Consider the following 19,665-nt stretch of genomic DNA (forward strand, 5'->3'; position numbering starts at 1 on the left):
GGGTGTCCAGCAGGGCCAGGTGCAGCAGGAGGAGGGAGGAGGGGGACAGGGGCTTGGTCCTGCAGGACACCAGGGACAGGGACAGGCCATTCCCAGCCAGCCCCAGCAGCAGCACAGCCAGGGAGGTGACAGCAAACAGGGAGGGCTGAAAATCTGCTCCTGAAATGACTTCGGAGCTGGAATTTGGTGTGTTGGAAATCAGGAAATTTGTCCCGTTGGAAATCAGGAAATCTCCAAAAGCGCCTCCAGAGCTGGAATTTGTCATGTTGGAAATCAGGAAATTTGTGCCATTGGAAATCAGGGAATCTGCTCCCAAAAAGCCTCCTGTGTTGGCATTTATCACGTTGGAAATCAGGAAATTTGTCCCGTTGGAAATCAGGGAATTTGTCCCGTTGGAAATCAGGGAATTTGTCCCATTGGAAATCAGGGAATCTACTCCCAAAATGCCTCCTGGGTTGGCATTTATCACGTTGGAAATCAGGAAATTTGTCCCATTGGAAATTAGGGAATTCGTCCCGTTGGAGATCAGGGAATTTGTCCTGTTGAAAACTGGGAAATTTGTCCCATCGGAAATCAGGAAATCTCCCAAAATGCCTCCTGAGCTGGAATTTATCATGTTGGAAATCAGGGAATTTGTCCCATTGGAAATGAGGAAATCTGCTCCCAAAACACCTCCAGAGCTGGAATTTGTCCCATTGGAAATTGGGGGATTTGTCCCATTGGAAATCAGGAAATCTGCTCCCAAAACACCTCCTGGGTTGGCATTTATCACGTTGGAAATCAAGAAATTTGTCCCATTGAAATGCTGAAAATCTGCTCCCAAAACGCCTCCAGAGCTGGAATTTATCATGTTGGAAATTGGGAAATTTATCCCATTGGAAATCAGGGAATCTGCTCCCAAAAAGTCTCCGGAGCTGGAATTTGGCATGTTGGAGATCAGGAAATTTGTCCCGTTGGAAATCAGGAAATCTGCTCCCAAAAAGCCTCCTGGGTTGGCATTTGTCCCGTTGGAAATCAAGGAATTTGTCTTGTTGGAAATCAGGAAATGTCCTCCCAAAACACCGCCAGAACTGGCTTTTGTCCTGTTGGAAATCAGGGAATTTGTCCCATTGAAATGCTGAAAATCTGCTCCCAAAACGCCTCCAGAGCTGGAATTTGTCCCATTGGAAATTAGGAAATTTCAAAAAAAATTACAAAAAAAAAAAAATTATAAAAGAACATGAAAAAAGAGGAAAAAAATAAAGTGGTTTCATTTTAAGCCCTTCTAATGAATATTTCGTATTTCTATATCCCTGTAAAGACTAAAATTATAAATTTAAGTAAAAATTGGACTTACCAGAGCTCAGATTTGGTGCAAAAAGTGGATTTTTGGCTCCCCAAAGATAAAAACCCAACCAGGATGAATATTTCATATTTCTAAAGACTAAAATAATAAATTTAGGTAGAAATTGGACTCACCAGAGCTCAGAATTGCTGCAAAAATGGATTTTGGCTCCCCAAAGATAAAAACACAACCAGGATGAATATTTCATATTTCTAAATACTAAAATTCTAAATTTAAGTAAAAATTTTACTTACCAGAGCTCAGATTTGGTGCAGAAAGGGGATTTTGGGCTCCCCAAAGATAAAAAACCCAACCAGGATGAATATTTCATATTTCTGTGTCTTGTAAAGACTAAAATTATAAATTTAAGTAGAAATTTGACTCACTAGAGCTCAAATTTCATGCAAAAAGGGGATTTTGGGCTCCCCAAAGATAAAAACACAACCAGGATGAATATTTCATATTTCTAAAGACTAAAATGATAAATTTAAGTAGAAAATTGGACTTACCAGAGCTCAGATTTGGTGCAAAAAGTGGATTTTTGGCTCTCCAAAGATAAAAACCCAACCACAATGAATATTTCATATTTCTAAAGACTAAAATAATAAATTTAGGTAGAAATTGGACTCACCAGAGCTCAGAATTGCTGCAAAAAGTGGATTTTTGGCTCCCCAAAGATAAAAACCCAACCAGGATGAATATTTCATATTTCTAAAGACTAAAATGATAAATTTAGGTAGAAAATTTGGTTTACCAGAGCTCAGATTTGGTGCAAAAAGGGGAGTTTGGGTTCTCCAAAGATAAAAAACCAACTAGGATGAATATTTTGTATTTCTGTGTCTTGTAAAGACTAAAATGATAAATTTAAGTAGAAATTTAACTCACCAGAGCTCCAATTTATGCAAAAAGAGGATTTTGGGCTCCCCAAAGATAAAAACCCAACCAGAACGAATATTCCATATTTTTAAATGCTAAAACAATAAATTTAGGTAGAAATTGGACTCACCAGAGCTCAGAATTGCTGCAAAAAGTGCATTTTTGGCTCCCCAAAGCGCCCCAGGGCTCAGCCGCTCTCAGGATGTCACTGAGACACACAAACCACAGGAAACCACCACGAGACCTGCCCAAAAATGGGCTGGGAGGGTTTGGGGCTCCCCAAAAATCCCCTGAACCAGGGAGGCACAAAAAATCACCCCAAAATCAGCCTAAATTACCCCCAAAACCAGCCCAAATCCCCCCAAAACCAGCCCAAATCCCCGAAAAAACAACCCAGACCCCCCAAAACCAGCCCAAATCCCCCCAAAACCAGCCCAAATCCCCCCAAAAACCAGCCCAAATCCCCCCAAAACCAGCCCAAATCCCCCCAAAACCAGCCCAGATTCCCCTGGAATTGTCCCTGACCCATTCCCTCAATTTTATCAAAGAAAGGGAAAAATTGGAGAAAAAAAATCCCATTTTTTTAAGGAGAATTCCTGGTTGGAAACACAAATTTGGGGTCGGGAACAGCTGGAAAATCCCAAACAGCACCAAGAGAGCAGAACTCAAGGCTGTGCTGGGAATTAATTCCCTAATTCCCTAAATTATTCCCTAATAAAGACAATGGAGACACCAAAATTCCCACCCAGATCCCTCTGGAATCATCCCTGACCCATTCCCAATTTTATCAAAGGAAGGGAAAAATGGGAGAAAAAAATTCCATTTTTTTGGGAGAATTCCTGGCTGGAAATACAAATTTGGGGTTGGGAACAGCTGGAAAATCCCAGACCCCAAACAGCACCAAGAGAACAGAACTCCTGCAAGACTCTGCTGGGAATTAATTCCCTAATTCCCTAAATTATTCCCTAATAAAGACAATGGAGGCACAAAAAATTCCAGCCCAGATCCCTCTGGAATTGTCCCTGACCCATTCCCAATTTTAGCAAAGGAAGGGAAAAATGGGAGAAAAAAAATTCCCATTTTTTCAAGGAGAGTTCCTGGCTGGAAACACAAATTTGGGGTTGGGAACAGATGGAAAATCCCAGACCCCAAAGAACATGGAGAGAGCAGAACTCCTGCAAGACTCTGCTGGGAATTAATTCCCTAATTCCCTAAATTATTCCCTAATAAAGACAATGGAGGCACAAAAAATTCCAGCCCAGATCCCTCTGGAATCATCCCTGACCCATTCCCAATTTTATCAAAGGCAGGGAGAAATGGGAGAAAAAAAAAATCCATTTTTTTGGGAGAATTCCTGGCTGGAAACACAAATTTGGGGTTGGGAACAGCTGGAAAATCCCAGACCCCAAACAGCACCAAGAGAACAGAACTCCTGCAAGACTCTGCTGGGAATTAATTCCCTAATTCCCTAAATTATTCCCTAATAAAGACAATGGAGACACAAAAAATTCCAGCCCAGATCCCTCTGGAATTGTCCCTGACCCATTCCCAATTTTAGCAAAGGAAGGGAAAAATGGGAGAAAAAAAATTCCATTTTTTTGGGAGAATTCCTGGCTGGAAACACAAATTTGGGGTTGGGAACAGCTGGAAAATCCCAGACCCCAAACAGCACCAAGAGAACAGAACTCCTGCAAGACTCTGCTGGGAATTAATTCCCTAATTCCCTAAATTATTCCCTAATAAAGACAATGGAGGCACAAAAAATTCCAGCCCAGATCCCTCTGGAATTGTCCCTGACCCATTCCCAATTTTAGCAAAGGAAGGGAAAAATGGGAGAAAAAAATTCCCATTTTTTCAAGGAGAGTTCCTGGCTGGAAACACAAATTTGGGGTTGGGAACAGCTGGAAAATCCCAGACCCCAAACAGCACCAAGAGAACAGAACTCCTGCAAGACTCTGCTGGGAATTAATTCCCTAATTCCCTAAATTATTCCCTAATAAAGACAATGGAGGCACAAAAAATTCCAGCCCAGATCCCTCTGGAATTGTCCCTGACCCATTCCCAATTTTAGCAAAGGAAGGGAAAAATGGGAGAAAAAAATTCCCATTTTTTCAAGGAGAGTTCCTGGCTGGAAACACAAATTTGGGTTGGGAACAGCTGGAAAATCCCAGACCCCAAACAGCACCAAGAGAGCAGAACTCCTGCAAGACTCTGCTGGGAATTAATTCCCTAATTCCCTAAATTATTCCCTAATAAAGACAATGGAGGCACAAAAAATTCCAGCCCAGATCCCTCTGGAATTGTCCCTGACCCATTCCCAATTTTAGCAAAGGAAGGGAAAAATGGGAGAAAAAAATTCCCATTTTTTCAAGGAGAGTTCCTGGCTGGAAACACAAATTTGGGTTGGGAACAGCTGGAAAATCCCAAACAGCACCAAGAGAGCAGAACTCAAGGCTGTGCTGGGAATTAATTCCCTAAAGGAATAAATTTGAAGGAATAAAAAATAAAGGATCAGGAATCTCCTCTCCCCATCCCAAATCCCCCCTCAGAGGGGTCAGGAAAAGCTGAATTTCCCATAAAAAATGGGAATTTTGGGGTGATCCCCTTGAATCCCCATCCCAAATCCAGATTTATATATGTTATATATTTAATATATTAGATATTATTATAATATATACAATATAATATTATTAACTATTATTATATTATATTCCATTATATAACATATCATATAATATATATTATCATCAATATTAATAACATTATATATTCATAAATCATTATATAATGTATAATATATTGTAATAGATAATTTACATTCTATAAAATATAATAATATATTATACATTATATAATGTATATTATTATATATTAATATATAATAAATATCATTATGTATAATCTATAATATATAATAATATTATATATATACACTATAATGAGATATAATAATATATATAATATTATATACAATATTATAATATCATATAATAATATATATTATATAATAAATTACATTCTATTGTATAATAATATATATTACTATATATATTATTATTATATTATAATGTTACAATATAATATATATATTATATAAATTATATAATATATACAATATAATACTATTATATGATATGATATATAATAATATATAATATTATAATATTAATTAAAATATAATATTGTTAATTATTATAAAATTATTATATGAAAATTAAATTATTTTCTTTTAAAATTATTTTCATTTTTATATATTTATAATCATATATTTGATACAAACCTATAATTATAATATATATTACTATATTAAAAATACACACATATAAAAAATAAAATATATACATATTATATAATAATCAGAAGAATATTTTATTTAAAAAAATATTTTATTTTATTTTATTTTATTTTATTTTATTTTATTTTATTTTATTTTATGACAAATACGAGCTCTCTGCTCCCTGCTGATGCCCTGGGACAGCGACACCAACCACAAAGAGCTGAAACATTAAATCAAAAATCTCCTGGGAGATGCAAAAAGAAAAAACCTGAGCCCTCCCAAAGTCTTTTTCTATAAATCCCTCATCAAACCAAACCACCCTCACAGAGGGCTGGGGAGGAAATTCTGCATTTTCCCCCTCCTCCCTCCCACACAGCCACAGGAAATAAAAACCACCCAAAATATAAAAAACCCACCCAGCACCAGGTGGGGGGGGGCAGCAAAACCTCAGAGAGGAAAAAAAACAGCACAAAATTCCCTTTTTTTCCTTCTTTTTTTCCACCCTGGCAGCTCCTGAATGGTTTTTATTGAGGCACAGGATCCTTTCAGCTGAGCCCACAGAGCTCCTCTTCTTCTGGACACGCCAGATCTGAGAAAGAAAACATTGATTTATTATAATTTATATAAAAGATGGCCCTGGAGACACCTGAAAACACTTGAAATATCCCAAATTTCCCTCTCTCTGTGCCAGGACAGGGACAAAAGCAGCAGCTGAACTCAATTCCTGTTTTTTTTTCTTTCTTTTTCCCTTCCTGGATTGTCCCTGCAGAGTGTGAAAAGGGTTTTGTGTCCACGTTTCCTGGGCTCTGCACCAGCCACAGGCAGCTCAGGGCTCTCAGTTCATTATTTGGGAGTTGGGTTTTGGGGGGTGTGGAAAAGGAGTTTAATTGTAGGGAAAAAATTATTGGGTTTTCCCAGGATGGGGGTGACAGGGAAAATGGGAGTTTGATCACTCAAGAAGTGTTCACAAAGGGAAGTGGGGTTGGGAAATGGGGGATTGGAATTGGGAAATGGGGAATGGAGAATTGGAAGTAGGAAATGGGGAACTGGAAATGGGGAATTGGGAAATAGGGAATTGGAACTGGAATTGGGAAATGGGGAATTGGAAATGGGGAATTGGGAACTGGAAATGGGGAATTGGAACTGGAATTGGGAATTTAGAACTGGAATTGGGAATTTGGAATTGGAATTGGGAAATAGGGAATTGGGACTGGAATTGGGGAATGGGGAATTGGAACTGGGAAACAGGGGATTGGAACTGGAATTGGGAAATGGGGAGTTGGAACTGGAACTGGGAAAAAGGGAATTGGAACTGGAAGTGGGAAATGGAGAATTGGAACTGGAAAATAGGGAATTGGGACTGGAATTGGGAAATGGGGAATTGGGAAATAGGGAATTGGAACTGGAATTGGGAAATGGGGAACTGGAAGTGGGAAATAAGGAATTGGAACTGGAATGGGGAATTGGGAAATGGGGAACTGGAACTGGGAAATTGGGAATTGGAACTGGAATTGGGAAAAAGGGAATTGGAACTGGAAGTGGGAAATGGGGAGTTGGAACTGGAAAATAGAGAATTGGGACTGGAATTGGGACTGGGAAATGGGGAATAGGAACTGGAATTGGGAAATGGGGAATTGGAACTGGGGAATGGGGAATTGGAACTGGAATTGAGAAAGGGGGAATTGGAACTGGGGAATGGGGAATTTGAACTGGAATTGGGAAATGGGGAATTGGAACTGGGAAATGGGGAATTGGAACAGGAAATGGAGAGTTGTGGGGAGAGAATTTGGGATGGAGAATTGGGATTGTAGAACTGGAAAGGGAGAATTTGAGATATCTCTCTCTCTCTCTCTCTCTAAACCATCCACAACCACTCAAACCATAAACCACTCCACAAATCTTTATTTTTCCCCCACAAAACCCCGTGACCCACCTGCCTGGCTGTACTCCACGGATTTCAGGAACAGCCCCGAGGGTGGGGCCATGGCATGGGGGGGAAAAGCTCGGGAATCCTTCACCTCCAGCAGCTCCTGGATGTGCCCAGGGCACAATTTCCCCTGGCCCACGGCCACCAGGGCCCCCACCATCCTCCTCACCTGGGGAAAACAGAACAGCAATGGGGGACCTGCCCTGGGGGGTTCCAGGGATAAATCCTGCCTGGATTTATTCCCCAGGTGTTGGGGGAGATGAATCAGGGAAAGGTTATAAATAGGATTGCTTAGCAGAAATAATCTGAAAATATCAAACCTGGAATTGAAATAGAAATAGAAATGGAAATAGAAGTGGAAATAGAAGTGGAAATAGAAATGGAAATAGAAATGGAAGTGGAAATGGAAGTGGAAATAGAAATGGAAATAGAAATGGAAATAGAAGTGGAAATAGAAGTGGAAATAGAAATGGAAATAGAAATGGAAGTGGAAATGGAAGTGGAAATAGAAATGGAAATGGAAATAGAAGTGGAAATAGAAGTGGAAATGGAAATGGAAATGGAAATAGAAATGGAAATAGAAGTGGAAATAGAAGTGGAAATAGAAGTGGAAATAGAAATGGAAATAGAAATGGAAATAGAAATGGAAATAGAAGTGGAAATAGAAGTGGAAATAGAAATGGAAATAGAAGTGGAAATAGAAGTAGAAATGGAAGTGGAAATGGAAATGGAAATAGAAATGGAAATAGAAGTGGAAATAGAAGTGGAAATAGAAATGGAAATAGAAGTGGAAATAGAAGTGGAAATAGAAGTGGAAATGGAAATACAAATGGAAATACAAATGGAAATACAAATAGAAATACAAATAGAAATCTCACTTTGAGTTGTAGGATACCAAATCTTAGTCACTCTATAACCTGAAAATAATACCCTGGGCAGCTGAAGGAGAATTTTTTTTTTTTTATTGAACAATTACCTTTCTGCTGGCTGAGGGATCTAAAAGTCAATGTAGCAAAACAGAAAAGTCTAAAGAGTATTTTTTTTAGAGTTTAAAATATAACACAGTGTGGTAATGTAGGAGTTTTTATAGGCTGCGTGTGGATTCTATAGGATTTTGTGCCTTGTGTTGGTTGCTCACTGTAAATCAGAATATTTATCACAAAAGGAGATAGAATGGATTGTAAGCAGGAATTTGCTTTCTTTTCCCTGCTCTTTTCCCTCTTACTCTTTTTTTTTCTCTCCCCATTCTCTCTTTGGGGTTTCCCTCCAGCCCAGGCTGGTGGCTGAAAACAGACCCTTTTTACCCACAACCCTTGCAATTCCCCGTCCCCAATTTTCCATTTCAATTCCCCATCCCCATTTAATTAATTAATGTCCAATTCCCCATCCCCATTTAATTAATTAATTTCCAATTCCTCATCCCCAATTTTCCATTTCAATTCTCCATCCCCCAACTCATTTCCAATTTCCCATCCCAAATTTTCCATCTACCATTTAATTTCCAATTCTCCATCCCCATTTAATTAATTTCCAATTCCCCTTCCATTTAATTAATTAATTTCCAATTCCCCATCCAAAATTTTCCATTTCAATTCTCCATCCCCATTTAATTAATTAATGTCCAATTCCCCATCCCCATTTAATTAATTTCCAATTCTCCATCCCCAATTTCCCCCCTCCAATTCTCCATCCCAAATTTTCCATTTAAATTTTGCATCCCCCAACTCATTTCCAATTTCCCATCCCAAATTTTCCATCTACCATTTAATTTCCAATTCTCCATCCCCATTTAATTAATTTCCAATTCTCCATCCCCATTTAATTAATTAATTTCCAATTCCCCATCCAAAATTTTCCATTTCAATTCTCCATTCCCATTTAATTTCCAATTCCCCATTTAATTAATTTCCAATTCTTCATCCTCATTTAATTAATTTCCAATTTTCCATCCCCAATTTTCCATTTCAATTTTCCATCCCCATTAAATTTCCAATTCCCCATCCCCATTTAATTAATTAATTTCCAATTTTCCATCCCCAATTTTCCACTTCCAATTCCCCATCCCCATTTAATTAATTTCCAATTAATTTAATTAATTTCCAATTCCCCATCCCCAATTTTCCATCCTCTTCTCTCCCTGTTTCATCCCTCCCTCATTATTTGGAATAAATCCCTGGGCTGAATTTATAATTTAAAATTAATTTTTTTAAAAAAGAATAAACAAAACCCCACAGAGCAACCTGGTTATATTAATCCATTAAAAAAAGTTTAAAAAAAAGGTGTTTTTATTTAGAATTTTGGGATCTTGGAGAGGCCAGAATTTCAATCCTCCCTGTGTTATTTTCCCCACCCTCACTAGAGGTCATTGCACGCCACGATTTTGGCTTTAAGGGGGAATTTTCGGCAGGAAAAATCAGATTAAATTCTAAATATCAACAGGGTTGGAGCCTCAAATATCCACATTCAGATCTTGGGGTGGTTTGATTTTGTTTTCTCCAATAAAAAATCCTCAGGTTGAGCCAAAATCAGGGAAAAAGGAGAATTAAATCAGAGAAAAAGGAGAATTAAATCAGGGAAAAAGGAGAATTAAATCAGGGAAAAAGGAGAATTAAATCAGAGAAAAAGGAGAATTAAATCAGGGAAAAAGGAGAATAAATCAGGGAAAAAGGAGAATAAATCAGGGAAAAAGGAGAATTAATTAAATCAGGGAAAAAGGAGAATAAATCAGGGAAAAAGGAGAATTAATTAAATCAGGGGAAAAGGAGAATAAATCAGGGAAAAAGGAGAATTAAATCAGGGAAAAAGGAGAATAAATCAGGGGAAAAGGAGAATAAATCAGGGGAAAAGGAGAATTAAATCAGGGAAAAAGGAGAATTAAATCAGGGAAAAAGGAGAATTAAATCAGGGAAAAAGGAGAATTAATTAAATCAGGGAAGAAGGAGAATAAATCAGGGAAAAGGAGATGAAATCAGGGAAAAAGGAGAATTAAATCAGGGAAAAAGGAGAATTAAATCAGGAAAAAAGGAGAATTAAATCAGGGGAAAAGGAGAATTAAATCAGGGAAAAAGGAGAATAAATCAGGGAAAAAGGAGAATAAATCAGGAAAAAATCAAATCCTGTTCCTGCCCCAGCTGAGAGGAAAATCAGCAATTCCTGCAGTGTCACTAATTCAAATTTTCCTCCTGATTTTCCCATTTTTAGAGGTTAAAATGGGATTAAAATAGTAAAATTATTATTAAAAATATTAAAATTAAATTATCAAAGATAAATTAATTATTAAAATTAAATTATTAAAACTATAATTAACGTATAAATTAATGATTAAAATGAAATTATTACAGAAATAAAAATAATTATAAAAATTCAAAAAAATATTAAAATTAAAATAAAAATTAACATATAAATTATTAAAGTTATTAATATATATTAACATATAAATTATTAAACTTTTTTCTTTACCTGTTTGTAGAGAAAAGCTCTGCCCTTGACTTTCACCTCCCAGAATTCCAATTCTCTAAAAAAAAAAAGCAAAAAAACACATTTAAATCAAATTTTAAATAGTTTTTTAACACACAAGTCACAGGTGAGTGAAGGTAATTAATGCAGTGCCTTAATTAAGATGAAATAACACCTGGGACACAATTTTTTCCTAAAAATGAAAAAAAAAATCTGATATTTACATTAAATATCTAAAAAAAAAAAGGATATAAATAGAGGAATGAGCGGTGTCTGCATCCCAAAATTCCATTTGAATGAAGGGAAAAATGAAAATTCAGTGCAGGGAACAGCCTGAGATGGATTTTTTTCCAGATTTCAGAAAAAATCCTTAATTTTGGAAATTTCTGGTGGGAAAGTGGGAAAGTCCTGCTGCCAGGTGGGGAAATGGAGAATTGGGAATTGGGAATGGGAAATGGACAATTGGGGAATTGGAAATGGAGAGTTTGGGGTGGAAAATTGGGAATTAGAAATGGGAAATGGAGAATTGCGGATGGGGAATTGGGAATTAGAAATGGAGAATTGGGAATTGGAATTGGGGATGGGAAATGGGGATGGGGAATTGGAATTGGAAATGGGAAATGGAGAATTGGGAATGGGAATTGGGGATGGGAAATGGGGATGGGGAATTGGAATTGGAAATGGGAAATGGAGAATTGGGAATTGGAATTGGGGATGGGAAATGGGGATGGGGAATTGGAATTGGAAATGGGGAATGGAGAATTGGGAATTGGAATTGGGGATGGGAAATGGGGATGGGGAATTGGAATTGGAAATGGGAAATGGAGAATTGGGAATGGGAATTGGGGATGGGAAATGGGGATGGGGAATTGGAATTGGAAATGGGAAATGGAGAATTGGGAATGGGAATTGGGGATGGGGAATTGGAACTGGGAATTGGGGAATGGGGAATTGGAAATTGGAAATAGGAAATGGGGAATTGGAAATGGGAATTGGGAATGGGAAATAGAGAATTGGGGATGGGGAATTGGAACTGGGAATTGGGGACGGGGAATTGGGGAACTGGAAATGGGAAATTTGAAATGGGGAATTTGGGGTGGAGAATTGGGAATGGGGAATTGGGAATGGAGAATTGGAAATGGAGAGTTTGAGGTGGAAAATTGGAAATGGAGAATTGGAAACAGAGAATTGGAAATGGAGAATGGGAAATGGAGAATTGGAAATGGAGAATTGGGAATGGGAAATGGAGAACTGGAAATGGAGAATTGGAAATGGAGAATTGGAAATGGGAAATGGAGAATTGAGGAATGGGAATTGGGAATGGGGGATGGAAAACTGGGATGGGGAATTGGAAATGGAGGGTTTGGGGTGGAAAATTGGGAATTGGGGATGGGAAATGGAGAACTGGGGATGGGGAATTGGGAATGGAAATGGGAAATGGAGAATTGGGGAATTGGAAATGGTGAATTGGAACTGGAAATGGGAAATGGAAAATTGGGAATGGGGAATTGGAAATGGGAAATGGAGAACTTGGGATGGAGAATTGGAAATGGGGAATTGGAACTGGGAATGGGGAACTGGGAACTGGAAATTGGAAAATGGAGAATTGAGAAGGAGGAATTGGAAATGGGAAATGGAGAATTGGGAATGGGGAATTGGAAATGGGGAATTGGAACTGGGAAATGGAGAATTGGAGATGGGAAATGGAGAATTGAGGAATTGGAATTGGAAATGGGGAATTGGAACTGGGAAATGGAGAATTGGAAATGGGGAATGGAGGATTGGGGATGGGGAATTGGAAATGGGGAATTGGGAATTTGGGATGGGGAATTGGGAATTGGAAACGGAGAACTGGGGATGGAGAATTGGAAATGGGGAATTGGAATTGGAAATGGGGAATGGAGAATTGGGAATTGGAATTGGGGTTGGGAAATGGGGATGGGGAATTGGAATTGGAAATTGGAAATGCAGAATTGGGAATGGGAATTGGGAATGGGGAATTGGAAATGGGGAATGGAGGATTGGGGAATGGGAACTGGGAATGGAGAATTGGAACTGGGAATTGGGGAATTGGAAATGGGAAATGGAGAACTGGGAATGGAGAATTGAGGAATGGGAAATGGAGAAGTGGGAATTGGGAATGGGGAACTGGAACTGGGAAATGGAGAATTGGGAATGGGGAGTTGGAAATGGGGAATGGAAATGGGAAATGGGGAATTGGGGATGAGGAATTGGAAATGGGGAATTGGAAATGGGGAATTGGGGATGGGGAGCTGGAAATTGGAAATTGGAAATGGAGAGTCTGGGGTGGAAAATTGGGAATTGGAAATGGGGAATTGGGGAACTGGAAATGGGAAATTTGAAATGGGGAATTTGGGGTGGAGAATTGGGGATGGGGAATTGGGAATTGAGGATGGGAAATGGAGAATTGGGAATGGGGAATTGGAACTGGGAATTGGGGATGGGGAATTGGGAATTAGAAATGGAGAATTGGGAAGGAGGAATTGGAATTGGAAATGGGAAATGGAGAATTGGGGATGGAGAACTGGAAATGGGGAATTGGAACTGGAAATGGGAAATGGGGAATTGGGGATGGGGAATTGGAAACTCCAAAAAAATTAGACAGAAATTCTATTTATGAGCTTTTTTTCCTCCAAAACCGCAAAAAAAATTACTCAGAAATTCTACTTATGAGGTTTGTTCCTCAAAACTTGGGAAAAGAAAAAAAAAAAAAAAAAAAGAAGGGGTTTTCCCCAATTAATTCTCAAGCTGAGACACGACAGAGAAAACACAGCAGGGAAACAAATCCAATGATGAATATCCATGATGTTTCTGGGAATTTTAAAAAAAAAAAATTCATTTCTGTTTAATTCAGGTACTTTATTTGAATCCTTTGAAGCCCTGGCAGAGCTGGGAGAACCTGCCCCTCAACTCCCCTGCTTTGGTTGTGGAATGAGGGAGGAATTTTGGGTTTTCCTCATCAGAATCCCCTGGGGAGGGAAGGAGTCACTGCTGGGAATTCCTGACTCTGTGGTTTTCTTTCTACTCCCAAATTTTAGGCAAAGAGGGGAAAAAAAACTGACCCAAATATTTTTTTAATATAGATTTTTACATATATAATCTATATATATTTCTATATTTGTTATAGAGTATAAATATATTATTTATATATAATATATATAATTATTCTATATGATATTTATGTATTGATTCATCAAATAAATATATAAATAAATATATAGATATAAATACATACTTATATACTTATATATACTTATATATATTTATATATATAAATATATAAAATATAAATATATAAAATATAAATATTTTATATATTCGTATTTTGTATTTATAATATATTTATTCATATATTTTATATATTATATAATATTTTTCTATTTATATTTATAATATATAATATATAAATAAAATATAAAATATAAAATAACTCTAAATAGAATATATTTGTTATATATAATATGTATTATATATTTATATAAATATATATATTTATATGTTTATTATATAGAGTATATAATTATATATTTATTATATAAAATATATAATTATATATTATATAAATATATAATATTATATATATATTATATAACCCTAACCCTATAATATTATATATATATATTTAATATAACCCTAACCCTAATATATATTAAATGATATATAATTATACACATTCTATTATATATTTATATATTATATAATATATACTTTTATATAACATATATATAATTATATATATATAAAGGGGGAAATTGAGAGGAAAAAAGGGAGAAATTGAGGGTGGAAATTAAGGGGGGAAAAAAGAGGGGAATTGAGGGGAAAAAAGAATAAAATTGAAGAAAAAAGAGGGAAATTTAGGGAAAAAAGAGGGGAATTGAGGGAAAAAGGGCAAAATTGTGGAAAAAAGGGAAATTGAGGAAAAAAGGGGGAAATTGAGGGGAAAAAGAGGGAAATTGTGGGGAAAAGTGGAGGAAACTGAGGAAAAAGGGGGAATTGAGGGGAAAAGGGGGGAAATAGAGAGAAAAAAGCAGAAATTGAGAAAAAAAGGGGGAAATGAGGGAAAAAATGGGGGAAATTGAGGAGGAAAAAAGAGGGGAAATTGAAAGGGAAAAAAAAAGAGGGAAATTGTGGGAAAAAGTGGAAATTTAATAAAAAAAGGGGCAAATTGAGGGGGGGAAAAAAAGGGGAAAAAAACATCCTGACTCTGCAAAACTCCATCACGGGGGCAAGCAAAAAATTAATTCCCAAAAAAACCCCACTAAAATCAACATTTTATGGAAACTCTGCATACCTGTCCCCTCACCTGTGCAGGTAATGCTGGGCCAGGGCCCCCGGGGCCGGCCGGATCTGCAGCTCCAGCACCGTCCTCACCGGACTCTGCTGGGAGGATTCCGAGTTCAGAGAGCGGAACGTGCTGAAATCGTGGGTCCCCAACAGGAATCGGGCCCCTTCCCGCATGGCCCCGATGTCCAGGGGGCTGGGGGGACAGGGGAGGGGGGAAAAGGAGGTGGGGAAGGGGTAAAACCACAGGGAATTATGTCAGGTTCAAACCTCAGTAAATTACACCATCCTCAAACCCCAAGCAATTAAGTAAGAGTTCGAACCCCCAGGAATTACACCATGGTCAAACCCCAGTGAATTAAGCCAGACTCAAACCCCAGTAAACTACCCCAGGTTCAAACCCCAATGAATTACACCAGGCTCAAAACAAAATTAATTAAGCCAGGCTTAAAACCCAAATAAATTACACCAGGCTCAAACCCCCAAAGGAATTAAGCCAGGCTCAAACCCCAAGGAATTAAGGCAACCTTGAAGCCCAGTGAATTACACCAGGCTTAAACCCAAATAAATTACACCAGGCTCAAACCAAGACAAATTAAGCCAGACTCAAACCCAAAGGAATTACACCAAACTCAAACCCCAAATAAATTATTACACCAGGCTCAAACTCCAATGAATTAAGCCAGGCTCAAAACCCCCAAAAATTTCACTAGGATCAAACCCAAACAAATTACACCAAAGCTCAAACCCAAAGGAATTAAACCAGACTCAAACCCAAATAAATTACACCAGACTCAAACCCCAGTAAATTACCCCAGGCTCAAACCCAAAGGAATTACACCAGGCTCAAAACAAAATTAATTAAGCCAGACTCAAGTCCAAATAAATTACACCAGGCTCAAACCCCAAAGAATTACACGAGGCTCAAACCCTCAGGAGTTACACCAGGCTCAAACCCCAAGGAATTAAGCCAGACTCAAACCCAAAGGAACTAACTCAAGTTGAAACCCAAATAAATTACACCAGGCTCAAAACCCCCCAAAATTTCATCAGGCTTAAACCCCAAATAAATTACACCAGGCTCAAACCTAAAGGAATTACACCAGGCTCAGACCCAAACAAATTACACCAGGTTCAAACCCAAAGGAATTACGCCAGACTCAAACCTAAAGAAATCACACCAAAGCTCAAACCAAAATGAACTAAGCCAGACTCAAACCCCAAGGAATCACACCAAACTCAAACCCAAACGAATTACACCAAAGCTCAAACCCAAATAAATCAGACCAGGCTCAAACCCCAAAGAATTACACCAAGCTCTAACCAAAATTAATTAAGCCAGACTCAAATCCCAATGAGTTAAGTTGGGTTCAAACCCCCAGGAGTTACACCATGGTCAAACCAAAATGAATTAAATCAGGCTCAAACCCCAAAGGAATTAACCCAGGTTGAAACCCAAATAAATTACACCAGACTCAAACCAAAATGAATTAAGCCAGACTCAAACCCAAATAAATCACACCAGGCTCAAACACCAATGAATTAAACCAGGTTCAAACCCCAGTAAATTACACCAGGCTCAAACCCCAAGGAAATACCCCAGGCTCAAACCCCAATAACTTACACGAGGCTCAAACCCCAGTGAATTAAACCAGGTTCAAACCCCAAAGAATTAAACCAGACTCAAACCCAAAGAAATTACACCAGGCTCAAACCCCAGTGAATTAAGCCAGACTCAAACCCCAGTGAATTACCCCAGGTTCAAACCCCCAGGAATTAAACCAGGCTCAAACCCACATTAATTACACCAGACTGAAACCCAAACAAATAACACCAGGCTCAAACCTCAATGAATTAAGCCAGGCTCAAACCCCAAAGAATTACACCAAGCTCAAACCCAAATAAATTACACCAAACTCAAACCCAAAGGAATTTCACCAGGCTCAAAACAAAATAAATTACATCAAGCTCAAACCCCAAATAAATTACACCAGGCTCAAACCTAAAGGAATTACACCAAGCTCAAACTCTGATAAATTACACCAGGCTCAAACCCCACTGAATTACACCAGGCTCAAAACAAAATGAATTAAGCCAGGCTCAAACCCAAATAAATCACACCAGGCTCAAAACCCCAAGGAATTTGCCTTCTGAAATATTTAAGAGTCTTTCTTTTGTGTCCTACAGAGACACTGGGGTGTTTTGTCCACCTGAGGCCCAAAATTCCTATTTTTTGAAATGTTAAAATGAGGCATTTTCAGCCCTCTGAATTAACTGGGTTTGCCCAAAGCAGCCATGAGAAAATGGAGCTTCTGTTTTGTCCACCTGAAGCCTAAAATTCCTATTTTTCAAACTTTAAAATGCCATTCTGAGGCATTTAAAAGGCATTTTGAGGTCTCTGGACTTGCCTTTGCAGAGGGAACTGGGTTTGCCCAAAGCCACCAGGAGGGGATGGAGCAGCTGCTCTATTTGGGTGTTCTGTCCACCTGAGACCTAAAATTCCTATTTTTCAAACACTAAAATGAGGCATTTTCAGCCCTCTGAATGAACTGGGTTTACCCAAATCAACCATAACAAAAAGAAGCTGCTCTTTTACCCTCTTGAACCCTAAAATTCCTATTTCTCAAACATTAAAATGAGGTATTTTCAGCCCTCTGAATGAACTGGGTTTACCCAAATCAACCACAACAAAAAGAAGCTGCTCTTTTACCCTCCTGAGCCCTAAAATTCCCATTTCTCCAACACTAAAACAAACCCAAACCTGGATCCATCCCCTCCCACCAACAAATCCTGCACACCCACAACCCCCCCTTTGATCCCCATTTTTTTTTTTCCATTCCCCATCACCAATTCCCACTTTTTCCTGGCCAGAAAAATAACAAAGAAACAAACTCACCCTCCTGGAGGAGCCCAGCAGAGATCCCTGTCAAACACAGGGATTTGGGAGTGGTGGGCACAGCCCAGGAGCAGCCTGTAAATGTATGTCCTGGACAGGGCACAGAAACGGGCGTGGAACGAGCTGGACACTCTCTGGGCACTCAGGATGCTGTGGGATACAAGGGAAAATGTGAGGTTTATTCAATGTTTCTGAATAATTTTATTTTTTTTTTTTCTATGCGCTTTGTTTTCGGAAATATTTGGAGTTTTTCGGAAATATTTGGAGTTTTTCGGAAATATTCGGAGTTTTTCTTTCGCGTCCCGTTTGGTTTCTCTTGGAGATAAAAGGTTGGTTTGTTGTGTCAGGCTCTTGTGCTGCCCAAGGTGGGTCCTTAAAGGTCCTTTAATAAATATCTATTTTATTCTCCAATATTTTAATAAATATGTACTTTATTCTCTGCCCAGTCTCTGTTCCATCAGTGTCACCACAGCTCTTGATGGAACATTTCTGTCACCCTTGGGAAAATTCTCCCTCCTGCTTTTACAGATCCCAAACTGAGAAGGAAAAATTCCCCAAGGACCAGGTATTCCCTTTAAAGCCTTTTAATAAATATCTACTTTATTCTCCAATATTGTAATAAATATGGACTTTATTTTCTGCCCAGTCTCTGTTCCATCAGTGTCACCACAGCTCTTGATGGAACATTTCTGTCACCTTTGGGACAATTCCCCTCCTGTTTTACAGATCCCAAACTGAGAAGGAAAAATTCTCTAAGGACCAGGTACTCCCTTTAAAGCCTTTTAATAAATATCTACTTTATTCTCCAATATTTTAATAAATATGTATTTTATTCTCTGCCCAGTCTCTGTTCCATCAGTGTCACCACAGCCTTTGAGGAAACATCTCTGTGACCCTTGGGACAATTCCCTCCCCTCTGAAATATTCCCTGATTTTTTAGAGGAAAGGGATCCTTTCAAATGCATTTTTAAGAGACAAGACCATCAAACCATCAGACCACAAAGAGGAATTTTTTTTTACTCATCCATCCTGGAATTCCATTTCCTTTCCAATCCCCATCCACAACAATGTGTTCCCTCTTCTCCTCCAGCCCCAGCTCTGCAACCACATCAAAGTTTGGGGTTTTTATTTCAGCATGAGCAGAGAATTCCTCCTCCTGGCACAGGGATTTTTCCAGAGGGATGAGGAATGAGCCTCAGCCTTGTCACCCTCTGCTTTAATGAAAAGCAGATTAAGCTGTTTTTTTTTTTTTTGGGGAAGATTCAGCCTTGGGGAGGAGAAAAAAGCTGATGAAATTCAGGCTCAGACTCTGCAGCTCTGCTCAGTTTGTCAGGTTTGTCACACCCTCAAATGTCTTTATTTACTTTGACTTTATTTTTTTTAAAATGACTTTATTTACTTTATTTACTTTGTCTTTATTTTTTAAAATGTCTTTATTTACTTTATTTACTTTGTCTTTATTTACTTTATTTACTTTGTCTTTATTTACTCTGAGGTCTGACAGACCTCAGAGTGAAACAGAACTTTTCCCCACCTGAGATCTCACCCCTGGCTCATTTTTGGAGATGTTCTCTGGCTCAAAGCTCCCTCCAGCAGCAAATCAAATT

General features: G+C 38.2%; 1 protein-coding gene across 3 annotated transcripts in view; it reads right to left on the reverse strand.

The window, feature by feature from the left end:
- Nucleotides 1-5,614: 5,614 nt before the first annotated feature.
- The window catches only part of PUSL1 (pseudouridine synthase like 1), a 23,505-nt gene continuing 9,454 nt past the window's right edge, over nucleotides 5,615-19,665 (reverse strand). For all 3 annotated transcript variants that reach the window (XM_083876895.1, XM_083876896.1, XM_083876894.1), the window contains 5 exons: nucleotides 18,059-18,208; nucleotides 15,185-15,358; nucleotides 10,864-10,918; nucleotides 7,411-7,573; nucleotides 5,615-6,066 (listed from right to left, as the gene is read on the reverse strand). In XM_083876895.1, coding sequence (XP_083733021.1) covers nucleotides 6,023-6,066; nucleotides 7,411-7,573; nucleotides 10,864-10,918; nucleotides 15,185-15,358; nucleotides 18,059-18,208 — 586 coding nt within the window. In that variant the 3' untranslated portion in view covers nucleotides 5,615-6,022. The remainder of the gene's footprint in view (nucleotides 6,067-7,410; nucleotides 7,574-10,863; nucleotides 10,919-15,184; nucleotides 15,359-18,058; nucleotides 18,209-19,665) is intronic.

Source organism: Zosterops lateralis (genome assembly GCF_965231275.1).
Source record: "Zosterops lateralis genome assembly, chromosome: 22".
In the NCBI taxonomy this organism is placed as follows: Eukaryota; Metazoa; Chordata; class Aves; order Passeriformes; family Zosteropidae; genus Zosterops; species Zosterops lateralis.